Source organism: Danio rerio, chromosome 16, assembly GCF_052040795.2.
Source record: "Danio rerio strain M-AB ecotype USA chromosome 16, GRCz13ab, whole genome shotgun sequence".
NCBI lineage: Eukaryota > Metazoa > Chordata > Actinopteri > Cypriniformes > Danionidae > Danio > Danio rerio.
This window is the reverse complement of record NC_141036.1, coordinates 59,827,501-59,855,000: the sequence shown is the minus strand read 5'-3', so window position 1 is coordinate 59,855,000 and position 27,500 is coordinate 59,827,501. Positions and strand designations below refer to the sequence as shown.

General features: G+C 35.3%; 2 protein-coding genes and 1 long non-coding RNA gene across 8 annotated transcripts in view; 2 read left to right on the top strand and 1 right to left on the bottom strand.

Annotated features, from left to right (window-relative positions):
* LOC101886260 (pituitary tumor-transforming gene 1 protein-interacting protein) overlaps positions 1-14,687 on the top strand; it is a 26,671-nt gene extending 11,984 nt beyond the window's left edge. The window contains exons 6-7 of the mRNA XM_087288279.1: positions 1,264-1,310; positions 11,576-14,687. Of these exons, the coding sequence (XP_087144405.1) occupies positions 1,264-1,310; positions 11,576-11,625 (97 nt within the window). The 3' untranslated portion in view covers positions 11,626-14,687. The remainder of the gene's footprint in view (positions 1-1,263; positions 1,311-11,575) is intronic.
* On the bottom strand, positions 12,381-21,279 carry LOC141378098 (uncharacterized). Its single transcript, XR_015512273.1, has 6 exons — positions 20,787-21,279; positions 19,793-19,930; positions 19,215-19,397; positions 19,020-19,078; positions 15,151-15,326; positions 12,381-15,038 (listed from the first exon to the last, which is right to left on the bottom strand). It is a non-coding gene; the product is annotated as an uncharacterized LOC141378098 (long non-coding RNA).
* Positions 20,819-27,500, top strand: part of cdk14 (cyclin dependent kinase 14) — a 236,291-nt gene continuing 229,609 nt past the window's right edge. For all 6 annotated transcript variants that reach the window (XR_015510595.1, XR_015510594.1, NM_001430898.3 and 3 more), the window contains 1 exon segment: positions 20,819-21,159. Coding sequence is in view for 4 of the 6 variants with exons in the window: in NM_001430898.3 (NP_001417827.1) it covers positions 21,066-21,159 (94 nt within the window). In the remaining 2 variants the exon portion in view is untranslated.

Sequence of the window (27,500 nt, the reverse complement as noted above, 5' to 3'; positions counted from 1 at the left end):
TAATAATTATTAATAATAATAATAATAATAATAGAGTGATTTCTGAAAGATCCTGTGACCGAAGACTGGAGTAATAAAGCTGAAAATTCATCTTTAAAATCACTGGAATAAATTATTAAATTAAATTATGAACTGCTTTTAAACAGTGTTTTTACAATATGTTTTGTATTTGTGATCAAATAAATGCTACCTTGGTGAGCAAGAGAAGCTCATTTTAAAACATTTAAAAATCATGCTGTAGTGTTTTTATAATACATAGTTGAAGTCAGAATTATTACCCTCTGAATTTTAGTCTCCTGTTTTTTCCCCCCAATTTCTGTTTCAAACTGGATTTATACTTTCGCCTGGTGCGCACCACGTAGACTATTGAAAAATAAAATGGCTTAGAGGGGCTAATAATATTGACCTTAAAATGTTTTTTTTATTATTATTAAAAACTGCTTTTATTCTAGCCGAAATAAAACAAGACTTTTTTTTTCAGAGACATTCTGTGAAAATTTCCTTTTTAAAAATATTTTAAAAAGAAAAAAAATCAAAGGAGGGCTAATAAAGCTGACTTTAATTGAGAATTAAGTTTTAAATTTGCTTTATATAATATTAATAATAATAATAATAATAATAATAATAATAATTATTATTATTATTATAATTATTATTAATACTGCAGATCACAAGTTTTACCTCACAACTTTTATTTTGAAATCCAACACATTAAAACCAATCAGGCACATATATGGACAGTACTATTGTTTACTTTTAATATGGTTTTGTTTTATTCTTAATGACTATTAAATGTTTGGTTATTGTAGCAAAGGAAACCAAAAAATGCAACCTTTTTTGTTAGAAGAATTTCTTCACGAAAATTAACATGTTTTATTTTACTTCTATGCTGTTAGTATGCTGCTACTATTAATATATTAGTATTAGTACTAAATTAAAAAAACTAAATAAACTAAACAAGTATTACCGTAGTATTTCTCTAAAACTAAATTGGCATTAATACCAACTAATTAAAAAAGATAATTTGGCAAAACATCAAAGGTGATTATCAAGAATAAACATTAAAATTAACATTTAATTAACATATGTATTCATTTGACCATTAACTGCAACTGATCCTTAAAGCAAAAATAAATCAAAAGTTCAACTTTTAAAAAAAAATGTATTTAAATTAATTTTTTGTTTTAATTGCTTGTTTCACAGAATTTCAGTGTGTTGTGTCAGGAATCTGCATAATGAATGTGATGTGTGTGTATTTTGCAGGAGAGTGGAGAGGAAAACCAAGCATGACGAAATCCGCAAGAAGTATGGTGAGTGCTGCTCTGCTTTTATTAATTCAATCATCTTTATTTCTATAGCGCGATTACAATGTAGATTGTGTCAAAGCAGCTTAACATAGAATAATTAACATTATTAATGCCGAGTTCAAGATTTTTAAAGTAGTAGCGTCACAGATGTTTTTACACTGCATGACTATCTGGGCTAGCGTTCCATCTCTGCTGTGTTCACAATGCAGGATGGATTGGAACAGGGAGTTTCACACTGCATGACTTTACAATAGGAACAATTGCAGACAGCGTCATCTCGGTCTGAAAACTGCAAGAAGTGACATGGAAACAACGTGTGGTCACATAGCATATATTTTGTTGTAAACTACATAATGAGAAAGAAGCCTTTAGTGGGGTTAAAATGCACTTATTTTGCTTACCGGGCTTTTGAAGGGAATTAGCAATTTCTTCAAACGTTTCTTTTTTTACCTGGTTGTGTTTTTGCTTAAACGATGCTTTTTTCCATCAGAACTCACGATGATATTCTCAGTTCGCATCTTTGATATCACACTGTGTGATTGTTTCTCGTATGAATGAGCACCGATTTGCCTGAGATTTCAGGCATTTGTCGGCACGTCAAAACCTGTCGCTAAGTCAATATCAGGGCTAAAGTCATGCAGTCTAAACTCGGCATAATATTCATTAGTATCTGCTCAAGATGACATTTTACACAAACACTCGAGTCAGAAAAAATTCCATTCATCACATACTACCAATGCCACTGTATGAGGGACATAGCGACATAAACATCATCAGCAAATCTCAGTCATTTTTGATTATTTCTGCTGTATGTTGTACAGCTTTTTCAACTTCTTTTCTCCTAGAAAAAGAGATAAAAGATAAATCTAAAATTGTTCTTAGCAAATTAAAAGTATACGCTGCAAATTATGAACGTCTTATGTTTATCATTGGACAGAAATGATGGATTTATTTGGTCAAAACTACAGTGTTTGGACAGAAATACACATTTATTACAAATTAAAACATATTTCACCTGAATGTGTAGAAAATTTAAATTAATTCCTATGATGTAAATTCTAATTTATTGATTTGGTAATAAAGAAACATTTATTATTATTATTATTATTATTATTATTATTATTTTGTGGTCAAGAAAAGTTTAATATTAATAATATTATTATTATTATGATATTATTATATTATTGTTTTTACTTATTATTATTATTATTATTATTATATATAATATATAATATATTATTAATATATTATATATATATTATTATTATTATTATATATAATAAGTTTAATATTAATAATAATATTATTATTATTATTACTTGTTGTTTTTACTTATTATTATTATTATTATCATCAGTATTATTACTTATTATTATTATTATTATTATCAGTATTATTATTATTGCTTATTATTATTATCATTATTATTATTTTCATTATTAATATTGCTTATTATTATTATTATTTTTTTAATTATAACTTTATTATTATTATTACTTGTTATTATTATTATTATTATTATTATTATTATTATTATTATAATTATTATTATTATTATTATTAATTATTGTTATGATGATATTTCTGTATATTAATGTACTTAATACTTTTTATTACTAATCATTACTATTATAATTTTTATTATTATTATTATTATTATTATCATTATTATCATTACTTATTACTATTATTATTATTCTTTTTATTTCTTCTTCTTATTGCTTATGCATATTATTATTATTATTATTATTATTATTAATAATAATATTATTATTACTTATTATTATTGTTACTTATTGTTACAATGATATTTTTGTTTATTAATATACTTAATATTGTTGTTATTATAATTACTATTATTATTACTATTATTATTAATATTAATATTATCATTAATATCATTACTTATTATGCTTATTCTTATTGATTATTATGACTTATTATTATGTTGATATTTCTGTTTTTAATATACTTATTATTGTTGTTGTTGTGTAATAACAATACTGATAATTATTTTTATTATTTTAGCTAATGAGCAAAGATCAAAAAAAAATTGTCATTTTATTAATGTCTTAATTTAATAAAGTTTTGTGCATTCTTGATAAATAAGTTTTCATGTTAATCTTATGACCACAAACCTTTAAAGAGCTGTGTACATATACTGTATGCACTGTTAACAATAACCAGCAGAAGCCTTCAGTACAGAAGGTTTTGAAGATGATTTTTCAGAGGTTTGTTCATCACTGCTGGCTTTGCACCTCAATAATTGGCCCTATAATCATGGCTGAGACTCAGATTTATCTTTTATAGTGCTTCTGCATCAACTCTGCAGAACGTCTTATTGTCATCGTTGAGTTAACGTCACTAATACATCTTCAACTATTTGTTTTGGTGTAATATTGTGTTGTGATTCATCATATAGAGTTGTTTTCTCCTCTCGTTCTGTCACGTGTATTGATCTTCTTCATTGTGTTGCTCTCAGTAATGCTTGATTCAGCAGCGTTTTCTAGTTATCGACTGTTTTGTGCAACACCACCCGATCAATGCAGCTCCTCTGTGAAGATTATAAATGTGTGATATTAAAGGGGAGCTATTATGCAGAAATCACATTTATAAGGGGTTTAAACACACTGTGTGAACATAACCAGCTTCTTAATTCTTTAATCATTTAAATGTTGGTGCTAATTACTCAGACTAAACCATAATTATTTATGAATTAGACCTATTATGTATAAGGCTTTACCAGATGCACAACCTGCATGTCCTTCCAGTTCATTATTCAAGAACAATTATCTGTGCAACACAGAAAACAGCACATGCATGTTATATTAGACTGACTCTACTTTCAATCTTTCTGAATTAAATCACTTAGAGGAGGCTTAAAAATTATTATTATTATTAGCACCAATGCAGGACACTACAGGCAAAAGCATTAGTATTGCATCAGCATTTACTTTATTGCATCTTTTTAAATGAGTCGATTTTTATTTTAACTCAAGGCAAGTTTATTTCTATAGCACACAATGGTAATTCAAAGTGCTTTACATAAACAGGAATAAAAGAAAGAAGAAAACAAATATGATTAAATAATATGATAAATGATTAAAATAATAAAAACCATTAATAACTATATAAAATGTGTTGAACAGGTTTTAAAAGAATGAAAAATAAAAGAAAGACACAATAGTGTGATCTGTGGGATGTAGCACAGTGCTCATTCTGTAAAGGCACAGATAAACAGATGTGTGTTCAGTCTTGATGTGAATGTGCCTAATATTGGAGCACATCTGATCATTTCTGGTAGCTGATTCCAGCAGCAGGGGGCGCTGTTAGTAGCTGAAGGCCGATTCACCCTGCTTTGACTGAAGTTTTAGAATTTCTTTATCCATAAGAGTGCGCCCTGCCACCCTGCGAAGGAAACTCATTTCAGCCGCTTGTATCCAAGATCTTGTCCTTTCAGTCAAGACCCAAAGCTCATTACCATAGGTTAGAGGAGAAACGTAGATTGACCGGTAAATCGAGAGCTTTGCCTTTCGGCTCAGCTACTTCTTTACCACAACAGACCAGTACATCGACTACATTACCGATGCTGCTGCATCAGTCCGCCGGTCAATCTTTAGCGTTGAACCCTGCTATAGCTTTTATTAATATCTATAATCTTATCACATACACCAAACTTTCCTACTGTTTTATTAATATCTGAATACTCATTGCTCTCTGCACATCATTCTAAAGGAAAAATGTATTAATGTTCAATACTCTTTAAAACTGACCAGTGCTTTAAAAACAAACAGTTTGGTTAACAAACAATGCATGCTTTTAATTAATTAAAATTACAGGCTAATTGGTCAATATTTATTTTCAGTGGTGTTGGTTTTAAACCCTGCTGCTGTTTATGTACATTTAAGCATGTGATAAACGGGCAGAATCGCACACAGTGGACGTCCTTTGGAGGGCAAACAGCAGTGTGTGTGAGTGTGTGTGAGCAGCAGGTCAGAGACACTCGTTCCCTGATGTACAAACTGCTGAGAGCAGGAAAAACACTGAGGAGACCTCCATCCATCATACTGACACACACACACACACACACACACACACACACGGACTGACACACACTCGCTTCACCATAGGACACACACTTCACCACAGGACACACACACATTCATTCAGTATAGGATACTCACACACACACACACACACACACACACACACACACACACACACACACACACACACACCCACCACCCCACCACCACCAAAGGACATGCACAGTTCACTACAGGACACACACACAGCTGAGCCGATGAGGACGCGACCCAGAAACCATCAGTCATAATACAGCAGCATCACCACACACTTAGACAGAGACCTCAAGGACTTTTATTTTGTACAGAATAAGTAAAGTTCACTGTAGTCAGTTTTAGTCTGCAGCAAATCGTGGAAATTTAGAAGAAATAAGAGCAAAACACTACAAGAACATGTTAACATTACCACAAACATTATCTAATAAACATTACAATGTGCATAAAGAAAATGTGATTTTTTTAAATCCCTACTGCAGAACTGTCAGTGCTGTTATGGGGGGAAAGTGTGTTTGTTTACACAGATATTTGCAGAAAAACATGTGGAATTACATACAAAGTTAATGCAAACGCACAAACAGAGACAAAATCTTACATCACAATTACATATCCATCGATCCCATATCCATCCATCCATCCATCCATCCGCATTTCTCCCAAATTTTCCATCTAACCATCCAATCATCCATCCGTCCAATCCATCAATCATACATCCATACAATCATCCATCCATTCAATCCAATCAGTCCTTCATCCATCCATCCATCCAATCAAACCTCGCTCCATCCATCCATTCAATCCAATTAATCATCCATCCATCCAATTACCCAATCAGTCATCCCATCCAATCAGTAATCCCATCCAATCAATCATCCATTCAATTAATCATCCTTCCACCTAATCCAATCAGTCCTTCATCCATCCATCCATCCATCCAATCAAACCTCCATCCATCCAATCCAATCAATCATCCATCCAGTCCCATCAATAATACATCCATACAATCATCCATCCATCCATTCATCCAACCATCCATTTAATCAATCATCCATCCATACAATAAATCATCCATCAATCCATTTATCCAATCAATCATTCATCCATCCATCCATCTATCTAATCCAATTAATTCTTCATCCGTCCAGTCAATCATCCATTCATTCGACCAATTCAATTAATCTTCTGTCCATCCATCCGTCCGTCCATCCAATCAATCATCTGTCTTCCATCTATCCATCCAATCAATCATCCATCCAACCATTTGTCCATCCATCCAATTAATCATCCATCCATCCATCCATCCATCCAATCAATCATCTATCCATCCATCCATCCATCCAATTAGTCATCCATCCCAATCAATTATCTATCCATCCATCCATCCCATTAATCATCCATCCAATCAATCATCCATCCCAATTTATCAATCAATCAATCAATCAATCAATCAATCATCCATCCATCCAATCCAATCATGTATCCAAGTAATCATCCGATCCATCCATCCATCCAATCCAATCCAATTAATCATCCGAACCAATCAATCATTTATCCAATTAGTTATCCATTCAATCACATCTATTGTCCATCCAATCCATCATTTTTCCAGTCAATCATCCATCGTGTATAATGAATATGACTGTATTTTTGAATGTGATGCTAATTAAAAATAATAATAATAATGCAAACCCTATGTCACTCCGCTTCACCACCTCACGTGTGCTTTATTTTCTAATAATTCAACAGCCTGTTTTCAATGATTCCTCTCTTCTTTAAATACAAGCGCTCTCTCGTTTTCTCTCGTTCAGATCAGTTTCTTTGTTCATCCTCAGCTCAGTCACTCCGTCCAGCTTTGCTAGTATTTTTTTCTGAAGGTCGAGTGTGTGTGTGTGTGTGTGTGTGTGTGTGTGTGTGTGTGTGTGTGTTTTGTCCGTCTCTGTGAATGCTGCAGCTCTCGTGACCCCGTTCTCTTGTTCTTTCTATCTCTTGTACTCTCTTTCCCTCGTTCTCTCTCTTTCTCTGGCGCCGCAGGATCTGTAAAATACATTCACATTTCACCTCTTTGCTCTGGGACCAGATCTGGGGCTTCAACAGCACATAAATTACAGTTCTTCTCAGCTCTCCAGCGAGTGCTAATTAGCTCAGACTTAATCAAGCGTGAGGCAAACCACCCGTCTGACGCTTTATACCTGTTAGTTTCTGTTGAACGAGCTGAAAAAGAAAGGTGGAAAACTAAAAACAGAAATTCTGAATATTACCACAACGAGAAGTTAATAAAATGTAGAACAAAGAAAAACTGAATATAGATAATAAAGAATATAATTCAATTCAATTAAATTCAGCTTTATATAGCGCTTTTACAATGTAGATTGTGTCAAAGCAGCTTCACATAAATGGTCATAGTAACTGGAACAGTGTAGTTCAGTTTTTAGTGTTTAGGTTTTAATATAAATATTAATAAGTGTATAGATTGGTGTGTGTGATCAGAATATAGATATTAGGGATGCAACAATACAGTTAACTCTTGGTTCAATACATAGCCCGGTTTTTTAACACGGTTTTCGGTTCGGTTCAGTTTTCATGGCTTGACACGTGTGTTTTTTGTTATTCTATAGGCAATAGGAACAGTAAGAAGTTAAGGAGATAAAAATAAAAAGGATTTATTGCAATACTCATTTTGTTTTACTTAAAAGTCAAGAAAAGTGCAGTAGTTCCTAGAGTATTGTATAATAAATGAGCACTGAAATCTCACAGCTGCTGTAGCCCATGTACAAACTGGAGAACACATGAAATCCTGCACTTTGAGAATAAACACACATGTGGAGTTAATAAAGATGATTTGGCCATTACAAATAAACATATTTGTCCTTCAGTAAACATAAATAAACATCTTCATTATCTCGGTGCTGAAAACATGCGAGACTGCAGTCTGTAACGCGGATCGAGTGCTTTTATAAGATGACAGAAGCCCACATCTCCAATCACCCAAAACGGCTGCAAATCTTCAGCAGTAATCACCCGCACTGCCTCTGTTATTTTATGTGTCTCTCGGAGCCAGTTGGGTTTGTTTGCTTGAAGGATTCAGTGAGGGATTGTTGCTGTTTGGAGGACGTTATTCGCTTCTCTGCTCTCCTGCTTCAGACAGTGATATTGCTGGGTGATGCGCTGCAGATGTGCAGTCATGGTCATACCTGTAAATCAATGCTGCACACGGTTATTTTTTGTTCAATGTTTTTTCTTTTATTGGCTTTATACTTACTGGCAAAACCAAAATGTCCTCACACCGCAGATTTGAAAGACGCCGACGCTTTCTCGTACTGTTGTCTCACTTCGCCGGCTTTTCCTTGTACTGTCGCCTCAGCCTCTCTTCACCGCTGCTCGCCATGATAAAGTGTGGAATGATGATGGTCAAGCGCCCCCTAACTTTAGACCACAGTGATTGGATATTTACTCGCGGGGAGGAGTTTCCTCATCTCAGCTCATCTATTTACAGGCACACACAGTCAATTCGGGGAGATATAAAACACACATAATATATTTAAAGCAAAACCGAGAAAACCGCAATTCACAAGCGCATACTGAACCGTGGAAGTCGTACCGTACAGTTCAAAATTATATTGAGAACCGTGGCATCCCTAATAGATATTAATAAAAGTGTAAAGTTTCATTAATCATAAAATAGACGCGTGTAGCATTGTAAAAGTGGGCTTGTGTGATCAAAATATACTCATCTCTATAGTCTAAATATAGGAATATTCTCAAAATAGCCACAGATAATGTTTTCTAGCGCTCTGAAACTGACCATTAGACCTAATTGTTGCGTTTTGGTGACTGTTGCTTTAAATGCAAATGAGATTGTGCTCTTTTCAGGAGTAGGCGGAGCAACAGACACCTGTGCGTCAGCATAGTGGCAGATGTAAAACAGCAGTGTGTGTGTTGTCCGTGCTGGTCAGGTGTGCGTGTGTTCTTCAGTGTGAGTGTGTGCTTCATGCTTGTATCAGTTGCTCCTGTCGCTGTTCATCTAAAACTCCACATCTATAATCCTCTTAGTCTATGCTGACATCATCTTCAGCAGCTCAAACACTCTAATGGCTAATGGACAGACGGCTGCTTCTCACTTAGGGCTGCTGCTTATGCTAATGAGATGGAGAGTGGGCGGGGCTTTCCCCCTCTTATGACACGTACAAAGGGAGAATGCCAATCAAAGTGTTTCATTGATCAAGGCTGATAATAAAAATACAATTAATTAATGTTAATTATTAAAAGCTGGCTATAGTCACACACTCTTACCACACAACTGTGTTTAAACCTCTTATTAAAGTGATTTTCGCATAGTAGATGCCCTTATTTCCAGTGCATAAACATGTCTGTTAGTTTTGACGCATGTCTGAGTCAGAAGCGTCTCTCAGCGGTGTTCGTGTCTGAATCAACACAAGGTCATGCATAAACTGCGGTCGCCGCTTAAACCAGCTCACGTCCTCCAAAACCTGCTGCACCTCCAGACCAACAGGAGGCTTTTCCTCACCATCTGCCCTGCGCAAACAAACACAGCACACACACCCGTGAGGAGAATAGATAGTCTTTGCTGCAGAATTAAAAAAGAACAACTTCATCTCACAATTCTGTCCATTTTATTTAACGATTGTTCACTCATATGACTTAAAATTGAATCTGTTGAACGCTTGATTCTGATTGGCTGATGAGCACTCTATGGTGTTTGGTAATTGTCAGATAAATGCACAGCTAAAGTAGTTCCGGCAGGTTTTGAGCGCATTACAGCTCAATATCACTGCGCTGAATCATTTTCACAGCAACAACAGTCAAACATCACATCAGGACACAACAGGAGGAGGAGATGTGGAGGACACTAGTGCTACACACACAGGGCCGGAGTGGGACTCCTTTTCAGCCCTGGAGTTTCAAGCCTCAGACCGGCCCACCTCAGTTCACGACTGACTATATTAAAATAAGGTCATTTCCAAATCAGTTTCTAATGACACTATCACGTCTTTTTTTGAGAAAACAGCTGCTTTGAACTTCAAATGTTCAACAACCCTAACAGTCTTATATGTCTTAACAATGAAAATAAATAAATAAATAAATTACTCAGACGAGGATCAAACCCAGGTTTACCGCGTCACAAACTAACGAGCTATCCACTGAAACACAACAGCTGATTATAGTTTAGTGGCTCATGTATATCATCATTAACCTGCAGGCTGCGTCTAGATAAAAAGATAGATAAAATAGATAAAAAGAGCAGAGCTGCGGTATAATAATAAATAAAAAATAGATAAAAAGAGCAGAGCTGCGGTGAAATAATGAATAAAAAAGCTGTGGTCAAGTAAATAAATAAATAAATTAAAAAAGTGTGACTGCTGAGAGCAACAGATTCTGGAGCTAGGGACACCGGCCCTCGCGGTCAAAAAACGGACCGGCCCAACAGGAATTCTCCCGGTCCTCCCGATTAGCCAATCCGGGCCTGTACACACAGGAGACGCTTGAGAAAGACACACCTGACTAATCAAACACAACATCTCCACAGTGGATTTATGGAATGAAATCGCTGTCATAAATATTTTGTGTGTAAATAAAACTTACACATCTGTAACTATAAAAACGTAAAGGAAAACGGAGCGTACTTGTAATTTTATGAGGGTACAATTTCAAAATCTGGGATTAGAACAGACACAGATACGACATTTTCTCTGTCTCTTTGTATATGACGGATAAATATACGATAGTTGTACTTTACAAACAGTGGAGTGACGCTGTTTGATTTGCACTCGTAATCAGGTCTTCGTGTCTGCTGTGAAACAGTATTTGGTGTTTGTAAAGTACACCCATCGTAAATTTGGAAAAAGTCGTATCCGTGTCTGTTCTAATCCCAGATTTTGGAATTGTACCCTCGTAAAATTACGAGTATGCTCCATTATCCTTTATGTTTTTATAATTACAGATGCGTGAGTTTTATTTATACAGAATATTTATGACAGCAATTTTATTACATATGGATTTAGCTATGGGAACTGTAATATAATCAGAATAATGCACTCCAGTCCGTTTAATTATTAGAAAATGATGCACTTCTGAGGTGTAACAGCAAAACCACGTCACCATCCAGGTTGTGTATTATTTTCTAATAGTTTTAATGACATGTTTTATATTTCTGTCTTTTTTTTCTAGGACTCATCCCAGACTCCGATCATCCATACAGCAAGTTCGAGAACGAGTGAAAAGCGAGTGTTTCCACATCCAGCAGCAGCACAGGAATCACTTCAGATGCTTCGCTTTGCTCTTTTGAGACACATCAGATCACTTTAGATTAGATGGAGCTGGATGGCAGCCCATTTCCAGATTACCTTGTTAACTCTTCCATTGGTTAGTTATCTCTCTCTCTCTGCTCTGATTTGCACACTTGTTTTCTTTAGTAGCATTACTCTGAAGGTGCAACTAATGAAAATGGCCAAAGAGGCTGTTAGAATGTGAGTTATTATTTTGTGTTTTTGTGTTTCTGATGGACAATTTAAGTAGTAAGCTGCAAAAAAATGCTTTTCTTTGGCTTTTTTCTAGTCCAATTATGAAAAAGTCTGAAATCAAAAAGCATTTTCTAGACAAGCAAAACATATTGTGTAGTTTTCAGAAATAATGAGTCAAAATGAAGCGAGTTTTCACTTAAAACATGCAAAATAATCTGCCAATAGGGAAAGCTGAATAATCTTATGTCAAAACGAAAAACAAGAGTATTTTTCTTCTCCGATCGGCAGATTTTCTTGCTTGTTTTAAGGAAAAATCACTTTATTTTGATTCGTTTTGTCTTAAAACACAATTGTTTTTGCTTGTCTAGAAAATGCTTCTTGATTTGAGACTTTATGGATATTTGGACTAGAAACAAGACCAAAAATCCAAGTAAGATGAGCCTTTTATGCAGTGTAGTTCACCTAAATAAATGGTAAATCTGTCATTTACTCGCTCTCAAAGTACACAAATCTTTAATCAGCCTTTTATTGCACAAGAGCAATTCATAATGATCAATAATTTAATTAATACTACACTCTATTGGGCCAAAATATGGTCAAATCCAACCATTGGGCTTATTTTTAACATTACATTTACATAACATTGGGTCAAATATGGACAAACTTAAATGTTGAGTTAATACAACCCAGCATTTCTTAAATTGCCATAACAGTTGTCCACATGATGTGAGCTCTCTTTTTCTGAAATCACATTATACTTTCCTAGAGAATTTGACCCAACTTTTATTTTCTAATGACCCTCAACTGTCCTGTAACACATTCACACTTACTAAATACACTGTAAATAATGCTGGGTTCTATAAATTCATAATGTTGGATACAACAGAGACAAAGAGAATGCTGTTATTTATTTTATTAAATTTAAACTGCTGGGTTTGTCCATATTTGACCCAGCATTGGGTTAATACAAACTGGTATTTTCTAAGAGTGTAAATTGCTGTATATTTAATTAAAATTGGATTTAAAGGGTCAGTTCACCCAAAAATGAACTTTTGCTCACACTTTTATGAATTTTAATGTTGGGTCAAATATGCACAAATTAAACCATTCGGGTTCATTTTAAAAATTGCATTTAATTACATTTGGGTTTGTCCATATTTGACCCAATGATGAGTTAATACAACCCAGCATTTTTTACATTTCCATAACAGTTGTCCACATGATGTGAACTCTCTCTTTCAGTCTTTTAAAATCACATCACACTTTCTTTTATTTTCTAATAACTCTCAAAACTACACATTAAACTAACTGTATACACTCGAAATAATGCTGGGTTGTATTAAAATACTTTTGGATAAAATAGGGATAAAGAAATGCCGAAATGTTTTTTAATTAAATTTAAAATGTTGGGTTTGTCCATATTTTTCCCAGCATTGGGTTAATACAAACTGGCATTTTTAAGAGTGTAAACTGCAGTATGCTCAATTCATTCAATTAAAATTGGATTTAAAGGGTCAGTTCACCCAAAAATGAACATTTGCTCACTTTTATGAATTTTAATGTTGGGTCAAATATGGACAGACTAAACTGTTGGGGTAAAATTTTTTAAACTGCACTTAATTACATTTGGGTTTGTCCATATTTGACCCAATGTAGAGTTAAGACAACCCAGCATTTTTTACATTTCCATTACAGTTGTCCACATGATGTGAACTCTCTCTTTCAGTCTTTTGAGAGAATTTGACCCAAATTTTATTCTCTGATATCTCTCAAAACTACACATTCAGCCTTACTAAATACACTCTGAATAATGGTAATACAATGGGTTGTATTGACCCAATGGTGGGTGAAACACAGACAAAGTAAATGCTGGGTTATTTTATCAAATTAAATATAAACAGTTATGTTTGTCCATATTTGACCCAACATTGAATTAATAATTTATTGCCAGTGTAAATTGCCATATATTCAATTCGTTTAAGTTAAAAGGGACAGTTCTCCCCGCAATGAACATTTTCTCACACTTTTATGAATTAATTATGGGTCAAATATTGGACTTTTATGAAGTTATGTCCTCTGTTGAACATAAAACAAGATATTTTGAAGAATGCTGGGGAAAAAGCAGCTATTGAAATCCATAGTTTCCCAGAGATGGGTTGCGGCTGGAAGGGCATCCGCTGTGCAAAACATATGTTGGACAAGTTGGCGGTTCATCCCGCTGTGGCGTCCCCTAATTAATAAAGGGAGTACGCCGAAAAGAAAATGTATGAAGTGAATGACATCCATAGTAGGAACAAAATAAGTACTATGCAAGTCAATAGCTGTTTATTTATTCCATAATGTGTTCAACAGAAGAACAAATCGACTAAATGATAACAGAATGTTCGTTATTGGGTGAACTGTCCCTTTAAGAACTATATGGTGAGACTAAGAAATGAGCTCTTTGTTCACACAAGACATTACAATTACTTCTAATATAGCCTATGAAGAGAATTGAAGATGTTATGATGCTTTTGTGAATTCCTGCGTTGCCTTTCTGTCATTATAAGGACAAAATTCTGCAACTGACTTGCATGAAATAATAAAAGGATAATCCAGATACAAGTAAAGCAGCATTAGAGCTTAGCAAATGATGATTAGAGTTAGGAAAAGGTTTGAAATGTTCACTGAATCTTCATTTTTGTGATTGAGTTATGATTGTAAAGTCTTTTTAAATCTCTCTTTGGCTTTTGTGAATGACTTCTACATTTGTATATATACACAATGTGTTCCTATTGAAATGTCCTAATAAATAAAACAAGCTTCTACTTTTAAAGAAACATCCAGCTTGGTTGAAATGAAACCGCATGCGCTGATGATTCGAGTGAAATTCGCATCACATCCGCCGATGTTCCTGTTTCCAGCGCCCGGAGGATTCAGTTTCACGTCCTCCATATTAAAAGCCGCGAGCTGCAGCACACACACTTGATGGATCTTCCGGCAGCGTGTGCTGTTTAATAGCTCAATTCATTTGCACAGAGTGGAAAATTGTTCTTCTCCAGGTGATTTTGTTTTTGTGCGTCTTATTTGATGCCACCTGTTCTGCAGCGCAGACGTTCAGCGTTTACAATAGACAAGCGCTGCTGCGGATGAGTCCCGCTTCGCTCATTAGAGTGCAAAGGCACAGAATCCTGCAGGGAGATGCAGATGATCATTTAGAGTTTGCTCTCGTTCATCAGCTGCGATTAAACACAAATGCTGAACAGAATGAGAAAGATGAGTGTAGCACACTGTAAAAGATACCTGGTTATCAACAGCTTCTGTGATTCACAAGGGTTTATTTGCATTATGGGATGTTGATCTCTGCTGTGTCCACTTCTGATGATGACAATTCAACTCTACAGTTTAACAACGTGACTTTTTTACTGACATTTTAGTCATAATATAATGTATAACAGTTAATATCTGGAGAAAAAAGTCTGTAAAATAACAGAAAATGTGCTGCAGGTTATTATACGGTTTCAACACCAACACAGACTATATAGCACTGCACACTATTACACACGACTATAAAGTCACTCTTCAAAATATTTTAAGGTTAAAGGTTGTTGGTAGAAAGATCGAGATCTTATAAAGCAATTCAAAAGTAGAAATACATTTTTTTCTGACTTACTTTTAAGTTAACAAACAGTCAAATAACACAGAAGTACTGGGATAACAGCTTGTAGTTAGATGATGTTTATGGTGAAGATTAAAATCACTGTCATATGCATTTAACTTGATGCAAACATCAAAAATAGACCACTTAATAATCGAAAAATGATCATCTAGCAATGAAACATGAAGTTTTATGAGTGAATAACTGAAAATGAGACTAAAAATAAATATGGGTTGTACAAATTATGATGTTAGATTTCTACATTTAATGTTATCAGCAACAGTAGTAACAGTGAATTTTTCACTTCACTGAATATTTTACTATTTATTTTTATTCCGCTGATCATTTCTTCATTTTATTTTTATTAAAATGACAGGTTCTAAGTTCTGTTTGTTACAACCAAAAATGTCTTGCAGTGCTGTTTGTGTAATAAACGGAAAGCAAATTACATATTTCTCCCCTTTTTGGCTGATTCAAAAAATGGTCTGATCCGTTCTACCATTAGTATAATGTGTGTATGGTTGTGGAATTCAAGAGCTCACACTCAGCTGTTGTTTGGCATGCTGTCCCAGGAGAGAGCCCTGAGCATATAAGATCCTCGAGCCCGGGGCTCCCTCCCGTTTGCAAGGCGAGAGTGGAAATTGAGCTCAGGTAGCTCTGGAGGACTCCCCTGCTGTAGTAGCTAATGAGCAGATAGTGATTGCGACAAAACGAGATATTTGATTCGAGGATCTGCTCTAAGTGTGTATTTTTCATGCAATGTTTGACACCGCACGGCGAATGAGAGAAAAAAACCCTCCGCATTTCCCGGAAACTTAGATGCACACGGCAGGTAGTGTCAGAAAGCCGCGTGTGTTATTCCGGTCACAAAATGCGGTGGAAATCCTACACGAGGTTAAAGTTTGGTTGTGGTGCTAACATGTTTACACTCGGTGCAATAGTTAACTTAGTTCGATACGAACAAACTGAATAAACAAAGAGCACTGCTCGCTCACTTACCAAATGTGTAGAGACAGGACAATCACCAGCAACTAGAGTCTTTATGAAGAGAATACTACAAGCGAATCCGGATCTCAGCGTTTGCAGATGAGAACAGCTCTCAGGTAAACAATAATCCTCCTTAGACACGTAAGTTATTGTTGTCGCGCGTCGCGTACACTGTTAATCCACACGTGATCCAGCTGAGCTCTCACAGAGAGAAAATGAAAACAAAACTTCACTGCAGCAAACTATAAAAGCAACACTTCACGCTTGTTTTGCCAACACAACGTGGCGTCTCTGTCGTCTAAACACTGTGACAGTGATGAATATTAATGAAGTTGCACAATAGAGCGCGCTGATTGGTTTGAACCAAGCTTTACTCATGCATTAATGCAGCACACTGTAAGACGTAATAAGACTCACTCTGGCACAGACGCTCAGTCTGCACGCTGGAATACACGCTATTATCTCATGACCGTGACGCAGCTTCAAAAATTCGTTTCAAACCGGAAGTACGAATTTGCTTGAAATAACGCAAAAACAACCAATTTACACTTTTCAGTGAAATATAGGTGTCCTAATAGTGTTTATAGCAGTGTGGGACACACATACCACTGTCAACAGCTCAACACATGTGTTCTGGTGTTTCCTGACCCTTTAAGAGATAACTACTGATTAGGAGCATGTCTATGGTGCTGATTTGGATTAGTCAATTCACTTAAGTTGCATGTTTTTGGACGGTGGAAGGAACCTGGGGAAAACCCACATGAACATGGGGTAGAATGTGTAAAATACACACAGAAACGACGTCTGGCTTGGTAAACACTAGAACCAGTGACGTTCTTGTTGTGAGGCAACAGTGCTAACCACTGGGCCACCGTGCCACCCATCTAGGACAGGAGGAGGAGTAGGGGAGGAAGGGGGGATTCTTCAAAACGAAGATGGCTGTGATATGGAACTGAGGGTATTTATAGTGGCTTAGGAATCGTCTGATTGGTGAATCATGAATTGGATAATGCGGGACCGGCTGCAAGCAATCATAAACACGTGATCCTCTCAACATTTGTTCAGAAATAAACTTAGCAAATAAAGAAAAGTGAATCACAAAATACAAAAAACTGCTCATTTACGAATGTTTTCTTCACATTATATTAACGCCATTGTGGCGGTTTCTCATTTAAACATGATCTCAGTGTGTTAAACTGACTTGAAATTGTCACTCTTTGGCTTGAACTTCATTCAGTAATTCATTTTCCTTTAGCAGTTCTTTATTTATCATTTATTTAAAGATATCATGAAATTATAAAATGCTTTAATACTTTCAAGTAATACTTGATACACTATCCGGGGTCTCCTGATACCCCATCCTCTGAATTGGCTCTATCACTGTCTCTCCACTCCTCCACCAGCTGGTGTGTGGTAAGCGCACTGTCGTCGTTGTCCTGTGGCTGCCGTCGCACCATCCAAGCGGAGCTGCACACTGGTGGTGGTGTGGAGAGACCCCCCTCATCATTGGGAAGCGCTTTGGGTGTATGGCTATGCACAATAAATGCACTATATAAATACACATTACATTACACTTGCATATATCAGATGATACTGTGGTATATAACATTTACTTGAATTTATTTAGCAGGAAAACAGCTATGGATTCATGATAAAGAGATTAATAAACTAAGTTAGGCAGCAGACCTGATCAGATTTTAGTTGAGAGTTTTTCAAGAAATTAATATTTTACTCTTTCTCCTGTATAAATGCACTGTTATTGTTTAAGATGTTCACTCTTTGGATTGAATTTCATTTATTCATTTTCCTTCGGTTTAGTCCTTTATTTATTAGGGGTCGCCACAGCGAATCAATCCAGTGTCCAATCCACTTGAATTTGTTAAGTTAACGTAATCTATCATGTGTCGGGACATCATGAAGGAATTGTGTGAATCCTGCATTGTTTACAGTGTGTTATGACTGAATAATGTAACTAAAACTGAATTAATAGAATAACAGAAATAATATTCATGCTTTATTTTAAGGATTTTTGATCATTAATTAAAAGTGAATGAAGTATTAAATGTAAAAAAAATGAAACAGAAAGCACTTTATGGCACATATTAATCTTATGATATCATCAGAATACAATTTAAAGTATTAAATAAATAAAATAGTGAAGTTTTAAAGGTAAGGAAGCATTTTAAAGCACAAAATAATGTCATCAAAATACACTAAATCAGGCTCCAGTTCTTTCATCAAATATAAAACCAGACGTCGTTTGATTTGGAGTGTAACATGAGGAGAGATTGTTATATTATTTAAAGCATGTCTGGAGGAAACTGCTGAACGTGGAGGAGGAGATGAGATTCTACAGGACAGTCCGGTCTAATGTAAACAATCCTTAATCAAGTTCACTGTCAAAGCAAATCTCATAACACACACACACACACACACACACACACACACACACACACACACACTTCTGCTGATTCCTGCTGCGCAAACACATCTGACCAACACAAAACCTGTTCACAAACTGCCTTACTGTCATAATCTGATAGCGGTCAAGTCCAGAGCTCATCTGTGCTGACTGGATAGTAAAATCTGTAGAGAACAGTTGGAAAATCTGTTTAGTAAAGCAGACACTCAGTGCATCACTTAGCGGGTTCCACACAGGTTTCATTTATATACACTATGAACAGCAGCTACGCTAATTATTCTCTTTATTCTCCATTTCCACCTGGGTATACTCATCCCGAGACCCTTAGACTATGTAGCGCCTGTGATTCGATCCAAGGCCAGCGACAAGATGATCCCAAGGTTTCCATAATCCTGGACCAGGCCGTATCCTGAGCAGCTGCTGTGGTGATCATAGAGGAGTGGAGAGCATGATTCCTGTGACACTCCAGGGACAGACGAGTCCCTGAAGCATGAAATAATATTAGAGGAAAAACATATATTATTAGCAAATATTGTCAGATTATTATTATTATATAATTTATTTATATACTCTGTTAAAATAGTTGGGTTAAAAATACCCCAACATATAACTGAACTATAGGTTATTATAGCAACCTCCCAACTATGGGTTATTTTAACCCAATGCATTGGGTTATTTTTATTTATCTTTTCCATTCTGCTATCACTATTGCTACTAGTACTACTATTTATTTTATAATTGTGACTGTGTAAATAAACAACATGCAGTTTTCAAAACTATTGAAAATGCATCATTTTCATTACATTTTAAATTCCAGATACCTTTGTTAAAATAAATCAGGAATCGCAAACAATGAAGAAACAGAAAGAAATACAGACCGTTATATACTGTGCAAGCAGAAAATCACGTGCAGAATATGGAGCTCTGTGTGCTGTAGACTGTCCAGCAGCTGCAGCAGGTTTCACTCAGTGTTTACAATCTACATTCACCACATCCAAACACTTCTAAGAGATGGTCTTGGATTGTACAGATATAAAAAAACAGGACACAGAGAGGTAATTTAATAAAAAATAACTATAATATTATTGTGTTATAGCTTAAATAAACGTTATAACTCAAAAGCAACATCACGCATGCGTATTACAGCTGTTCTGTGTCAGTTAAATCAGTTGACTGTTAAAATTCCAAATTTTAACCCAACTGGTTGAGTTATTAAATAAATAGGCAAGGCAAGTTCATTTACATAGCACATTTTATACACAGTGGCAATTCAAAGTGCTTTAGATAAACAGGAATAAAAGAGACAAGTAAAAAAAAAAATAATAATAAAAAAGCATAAAAAAATAAAAATAACCTAAAAAAGGTTAAAAATAATCCAACAAAGCACCAAATATGTTTAACTCAATCATTGGGGTAAATAAATAACTCAACGTTTTTTAGATTGATAACTATTAGTTATATTTTTTGTCTAGCTATGTGTTTATTATTCATTTTAATCAATGTATTGCATTTTATCTGAATAGCAAACACACAGATGTTGCTTGTATTAGGTTAATGTTTAAAAATAAAGAATAAAATCAACAAATAAAATGTCATTGTGTATTAAATCAACCCATACAGAACGACAAAAAACATTTAAAACTGAATCTATAAGTCTTGAATGTAAATGTTGCAGTTTGCTCTTCTAAATGAAAGGATTCACACCACTGACATTAAAAACTACAAATGTGACCGTCTGCAATTGTCCAAACGCGCCTGCCTCTTATTATAAGGTAAGGCGGGGCTCTACATGTGACTGACAGCTGAGTCAGCCAATGAAAGACGAGATGTCAGCTCGACTGCCAATAGAAAACCCGAAGAGGCGGGACTTACTCCGCTTTATCCGCACTCTCTCGCCAAGCGAAAGCAGAGAATCCCAAAAAATGACATCCAGCTTATTTCCAGAAGAAAAGCGCGGCGTGTAGACACTGCAGAAGTTCCTCTCTCCACATACCCGCGGATTACCTGATCATTAGTCCAGCTAGTGCAGTGTTGAGTCCTCGGGAATGAGTATCTGCTTCTGAAGGACAGTTTTTTCCTCACAACGGATCTTTATTCAGGCGCGTCTCGGAGAACCAGAAGCCCCTCAGCAGATCCTGACAGAACGCCGACATGTGTGATTTACTGCCCGCAGCTCAACCGGTGCAGAAGATCGGTAAAATGAAGAAACTACGGAGAACTCTGTCCGAGAGCTTCAGTCGCATCGGTGAGTCCGAAAACACGCCGTTATTGTTGACCGGCTCGTCACTTCCAACGGAAAGTTTGCAATTTCTCTGAATGACCGTTGCTTAGGGTACATCAGTACAGTATGGCAAGCCGACGTAGCGTTAAAAGTCCAGCGTTACTTTTCATAATTACATTTTTGGCTGGTAAGGAAACCTAAACAAATTTAAAATTAAATTTTTAAATTAATTAATTAAATTTGTAAATAAATCACATAGCTTTACTTTTCATAGTTATTTTTTTGCTAGTGAGACAACATTTCATAAATATATATTTTGTAAGTTAAACCCCCAGCGCTAGTTTTCATAGTTAAATTTGTTTGCTAGTAAGACAAAATTTTTTAAAATTTATTATGTAAATCAAACACATTGGCTGCATTTGAAACTGTCCACTTCTCAGTAGGTAATGCATTTGTATTTAAATGTATTAACGTAGACCAACCATGTTCCGTACACTTTTCGCTTTTCAGCGCACTCAAACGATCACTCCTCCGCCATTGAAAGCCAGATAAGCATGTTTGTGTGATCATTTTCTGGGGGAATACCTGTTGCACAAACCAAATCTTGATTGATGTATTTTGGACCAGTAGTTTTTGAGAAAAGATAGAAAAAGTACAGCCTTTGCTTGTGTATAGAAGATGATATTATTAACAATATTAACGGTGTTCCGTACACGACTAAAATAGTGTTCCGTACAGAGCGCATAACTTCACAGACATAAATGGTCATTGTTTGAAGTCTTATTAAAAACTTATGTCAGAATATACTATTATTGTGTTTAACTTGAAGTTAATGATAACTCTTTTATAAAATGAAATAGCTTTACAATCATTTAATTTTTTAAAATCATGTTTATTTTATTACAGCATGACAATTTTAAATAATAAAACGTTAAATTCATGCACATTAACGCTAACTTGACTGACCTTTTATGAATATAAACATCGTCACTGCACAAAGATGATCCAAACAGCGTTTGCAGCCCGTCTCTCAGGCTCTCTCTGGCGGAGAGCTGCGACATGCGGTCATCACCCATAACTGACGTTTAAATATCCCCATTTTAAAGTATTGATTAAACAAAAGATTATTTATTTAACATTTTGTAAATGTTTGTAAATCTAGAATTTAAATATTTTTAAAATATTAATAAATGTATAATGAGCAAAATTCAAAGTGTTTCGCAAACAAAAGTTGCAAAATGTGCAGGTATTTTATTGCAAAACAAAAGATGGCTGACCTGCCAAACTGACGGCCAACTGTACAAAACATCACTTCATTTTTTTAGTCGTGTTGTACCCTCATAAATGTCTGCTTCCAAGACATAAGAAACAAATGTTTTCCTTTAGCATCATCACTTGATGTTGCCGCCATGTTGCTGTCTCTTCGCTGGTTGTTACGAAAAAATAACATGCTCACAACGTCCAATCAGATAAGAGGAACCGAGAAGGTAGCATTTGAAGGCTGAAAAACACAAACAGTTTCTCCATTCTGACTGTTTTTGCACGCAAATGACAAATAGTCAAAGGCAAATAAAATTTTAGTGACAGGGCATCAGTGGCCCGATCGGGCCAGTAACGATCCTGTCTGCTGTCCCGAGCATCTCACACGCTGGCCCCAGGGCAGTCCTTATTGTTGAGCCCTGTGATCGTTAGGGTTAGGAAAGTAAGTAAGAAATTAATTAAAGAGCTGGACAATTTTACTTGTAAAAATGTAATCAGAGCTCTCTATTTTTACTCTATTTTTATTTTTGCTAGTAAGAGTTGAATTTAAGAGCTCTCTAATTGCAATTGTTAGTGAGAAATTAATTAGAGGGCTCTCGAACGGCATTTCCAACTAGTACAAATTCAAAGGTAGAGCTCTGTTATTAAAAACGAATGTAATATCAGTGGAGACATTAGTATAACAATTAAATTATAGAGTAATTGTAAGAATTTAATGATAGATCTCTCTAAACATAGTTATTATTAGCAAAAACTGCATTAGAGCACTCTGATTAAATTCTTCCTGGTAAAATGTGATTATGACTAGTAAAGCTGTGAGCGTTTTAAGCTAGTGTGGCTTGCCACACAGTTCAATGAGTGAAAGCCCTGCTGTGGAGTGCAGATGTTTTATGATTAATCCTGAAGCTCCTCAAGATGAGAGAATGTAGAATATTGAACAGGAGATGGTCGTTCTTTTGTGATAATGGAGAGATTTGGACTTTAATCTGCAGATTCAGCACTATCTGATTTTTTGTGATTGTGATCAATGAGTGTGATTGATCGCTTTTGGCTCAAAAAGACGTTTTTCTGGGCGTTCCTGCCTTTTTTTTCATTGTCAGGCTTTGAAATCTGATAAACTTGCAGAGGGTAATAATGCAAATTTATAATCGCATTTATTCGTACAACTGTTTATATTGAGCAAAAATGATTAGCTGCACAGTAAAATCCACAATGGAAGATAATGCAGTATCAAATGTTAGCAACTCCCAATGAATGTTAAATGAACAACATGCAGTGTTAACGACTACACATTAACAGTGTGCTTGAAAGGTGCAATATTACGGGATTTTACTTTTACACTACAAGTTTGGCAGAAACAAAATCTGCTGTTTATTTATTAATTAATTAATTTATTTATTTTTGACCGCTTGTCTGAGAAGGACAGTTCAATGCAATTCTGTGTTATTCTTGTGTTAAGCCGCCTTTCCACTGCACATGACAAAAGACAAGCGACAGACCGGAAGTCATTTATTTCAAATGGAGAGTAGTCTAGGAGCTGCGTGGAGTTATGATCATCTCTGTATGCAGAAAATTCAGATCTGATTTGTGCTGCGAATCTGTTCAAATATTTGAACGCGGTGGTGCAGTGGGTAGCGCTGTCGCCTCATAGCAAAAAGGTTGCTGGTTCGAGTTCTGGCTGGGTCAGTTGGCGTTTCTGTGTGGAGTTTGCATGTTCTCCCCGTGTTGTCGTGGGTTTCCTCCAGGTGCTCCGGCCAACCCCCCGGTCCAAACACATGCGCTATAGGGGAATTGGGTAAGCTGAATTGTCTATAGTGTATGTTTGTATATGAGTGTGAATGGAGGTTTCCCCGTGATGGGTTGCGGCTGGAAGGAAATCCGCTGCGAAAACTTGATGGATAAGTTGGCGGTTCATTCCGCTGTGGCAACCCCAGACTAAGCCGAAAAAAAAATGAATGAATGAATGAATGAACTCCTAGACCGTATGCGACCGGCCAACCCAGTGTGATTTATTTCAGTGTTGTCCCAGCAGGTCTGTGCAAATGAGATGAGAAATAGGAGTTTTTCGTAATTTTTAAAATCAGAAATAAGTCTTTATTTAAAAAAAAATATATATATATATTCATAAATTAATAATAAAAATATTCTTACTTTAAATCTCGTCTCCACATTCCCTCCAAAATTTTTAGCAGTCTATGATGAGTTTCTAGTATTCATTAATTCATTCATCCATCCATCCATCCATCCATCCATCCATCCATCCATCCATCCATCCATCCATCCATCCATCCATCCATCCATCCATCCATCCATCCATCCATCCATCCATCTATTCATTCATCCATTCATTCATTCATTCATTCATTCATCCATTCATTCATTCGTTCATTTAACTATGGTGAACACACGGAGAATAAAGACTCTTGCTTTTGCACTCCTTTATTTCGGACACCGCGAGAATCAGCTTCCCATGGTGCACGACAAAACTGAATGTCCTGTGCGACTGCCACAAGTCGTGTCTGAATGTTTTGCAGTGGAAATGCGGCTTTAGGACTATAATTATAAAAATAAAATAAAAGTATATTATGATGAATATGTATAGAAATGGGTGACATGGTGGATCAGCGGTTAGCACTGTGGCCTCACAGCAACTTCAAGTATCAGCTGGGCCAGTTGGCATTTCTGTGTGGAGTTTGCATGTTCTCTCCGTGTTGGCGTGGGTTTCCTCTGGGTGCTCTGGTTTCCCAAACAAGTGTGTGTGTGTGTGTGTGTGTGTGTGCGCGTGTGTGTGTGTGCGCGTGTGTGTGTGTGCGCGTGTGTGTGTGTGTGCGCGTGTGTGTGTGTGCGCGTGTGTGTGTGTGCGCGTGTGTGTGTGTGTGCGCGTGTGTGTGTGTGTGCGTGTGTGTGTGTGCGCGCGCGTGTGTGTGTTTGTGCGCGTGTGTGCATGTGTGTGTGTGTGTGTGTGTGTGCGTGCGAGCGTGCGTGTGTGTGTGCGTGTCTGTGTGTGTGTGCGTGCGTGCGTGCGTGTGTGAAATGCACATATAGAGTGTAGGAAGCGCAGTACTTCAGCACACCTTGACTCTCTTTCACTTCTGTGTTGTTGAGGGCAGGTTTGATCATCTGACAGCAGGTGTTTCAGAGTTTCACACTTTCACATTTAGTGTCTTCGTATTTGTGACATGGTGTGATCTATGTTAATAAGTACAGCTCAGAATAAGTGCTTCAGTTTGACATAAACATGTATCACTGCATGACATTATTTCACTCAGATTTGAATGTTTTTAGTTAACAGAAGCTTTAGTCGCCTCTGAATAATTGAACTTTCACATGAACTGAAACTAATCACTTTAAAGAATACAGATAATACACATACAGTTAATGATTATATTAGCCTTTATTATGATTCACATTTTTAACATAATACACTGTAGTCAGCATTTAAAGTTCCATGCATGCTTATTTCTGCTTTTGAGTTGCTTTGTAGAATCTTGCTCTTTCCTCCAACAACTTTTAACCTTGAAAAGTGACATTATAGTCATGTGTATAGTCTGCAGTGCTATATTGTTTGTGTTGGTGTTGTATATTACGCTACAAACATTCATTCATTCATTCATTTTCTTGTCGACTTAGTCCCTTTATTAATCCGGGGTCGCCACAGCGGAATGAACCGCCAACTTATCCAGCAAGTTTTTAAGCAGCGGATGCCCTTCCAGCCGCAACCCATCTCTGGGAAATACGCTACAAACACCTTGTAATAAACTGCAGCGCATTTTCTGTTATTCTACAGAATTATTTCTCTAGATATTATTTCTCATACATTATATTATTGCTAAAATGTCAACAAAAGTCAGTTTGCTAAACTGTAGAGTTGAATTTTCATAATCAGAAGTGGACAGAGCAGAGATCAACATCCCATAATGCAGTTCACCACCACAAATAAACACTTGTGAATCACGAAATATGGAAGTAACAGATATTTTTTACAGTGTTCTGCATGCTGTTTGCATTATGCACAGCGAAGACGAGGCCATTTAATCACTGCTGCAAGAAAATATATCTTCATGTTTGATTCTGAACGCTGGCTATAAATCAGTTCATTCCAATAAAAAATTCAATCCTAAACTTGATGCTATTTATATGCATGCATTAAAGTATCTCAGCATATTACAGTATGCATGTCATCAATTCAGAAGCACTGCTTATATAATGCTCTGTATAAATACTTAAATGTTTTCTAAATGATGCATGATTCATCCAGTTAATAATTTATATTTATTTCAATATTAACAAAAGAATTCAGTAATATCACAGTGGTTTTATTTGCAATGTACATTTTATTCTAAATATAATATAATATATATATATATATATATATATATATATATATATATATATATATATATATATATATATATATATATATATATATATATATATATATATATATATATATATATATATATATATATATATATATATATATATAAATATAATGTATTTTTAAATTAAATATCAGGAAAATGGTTTAATTTAATTTTAAATAATAAAATTCATAGTTAACGTATTTTTCCAGATTTTTGTCTTAATAGGAGCATTGTTTATAATGTATTAACATTTTACAACTTAAACAATCTAAATAAAATAATTATTATTAGTCATCCAGCTAATCATTTATTTATTTTTTATATTATATTTTTGTGATTTTTAATTTAATTTTAATTTTTATTTATTTATTTATTTTTTATATATATATACACTTTTTTGTTCTGAATTTTTTAAAAAGTTATTTGAATATATCCCATACATTGTTTGAATTATATTCTAAATAATATATTGTGTATTTTGTATTGTATAGTACGTTTTTACTTAAGTTTTTGTAATAAAAAAAGTACAATAAAAATCTCATTTTATTTTGTCATTTTTTTCTTGCTTACACAATTTTAAAAAAAAGAAAGTTTTATAAATTATCAAAATGCTGATTTTTTTTTTTTTTTGTTATTTAAAAAAATATATTTCTATACTCTAGGGCAGCCTAGTGGCGCAGTGGGTGGCACAATCCCCTCACAGTAAGAAGGTCGCTGGTTCGAACCTCGGCTGGGTCAGTT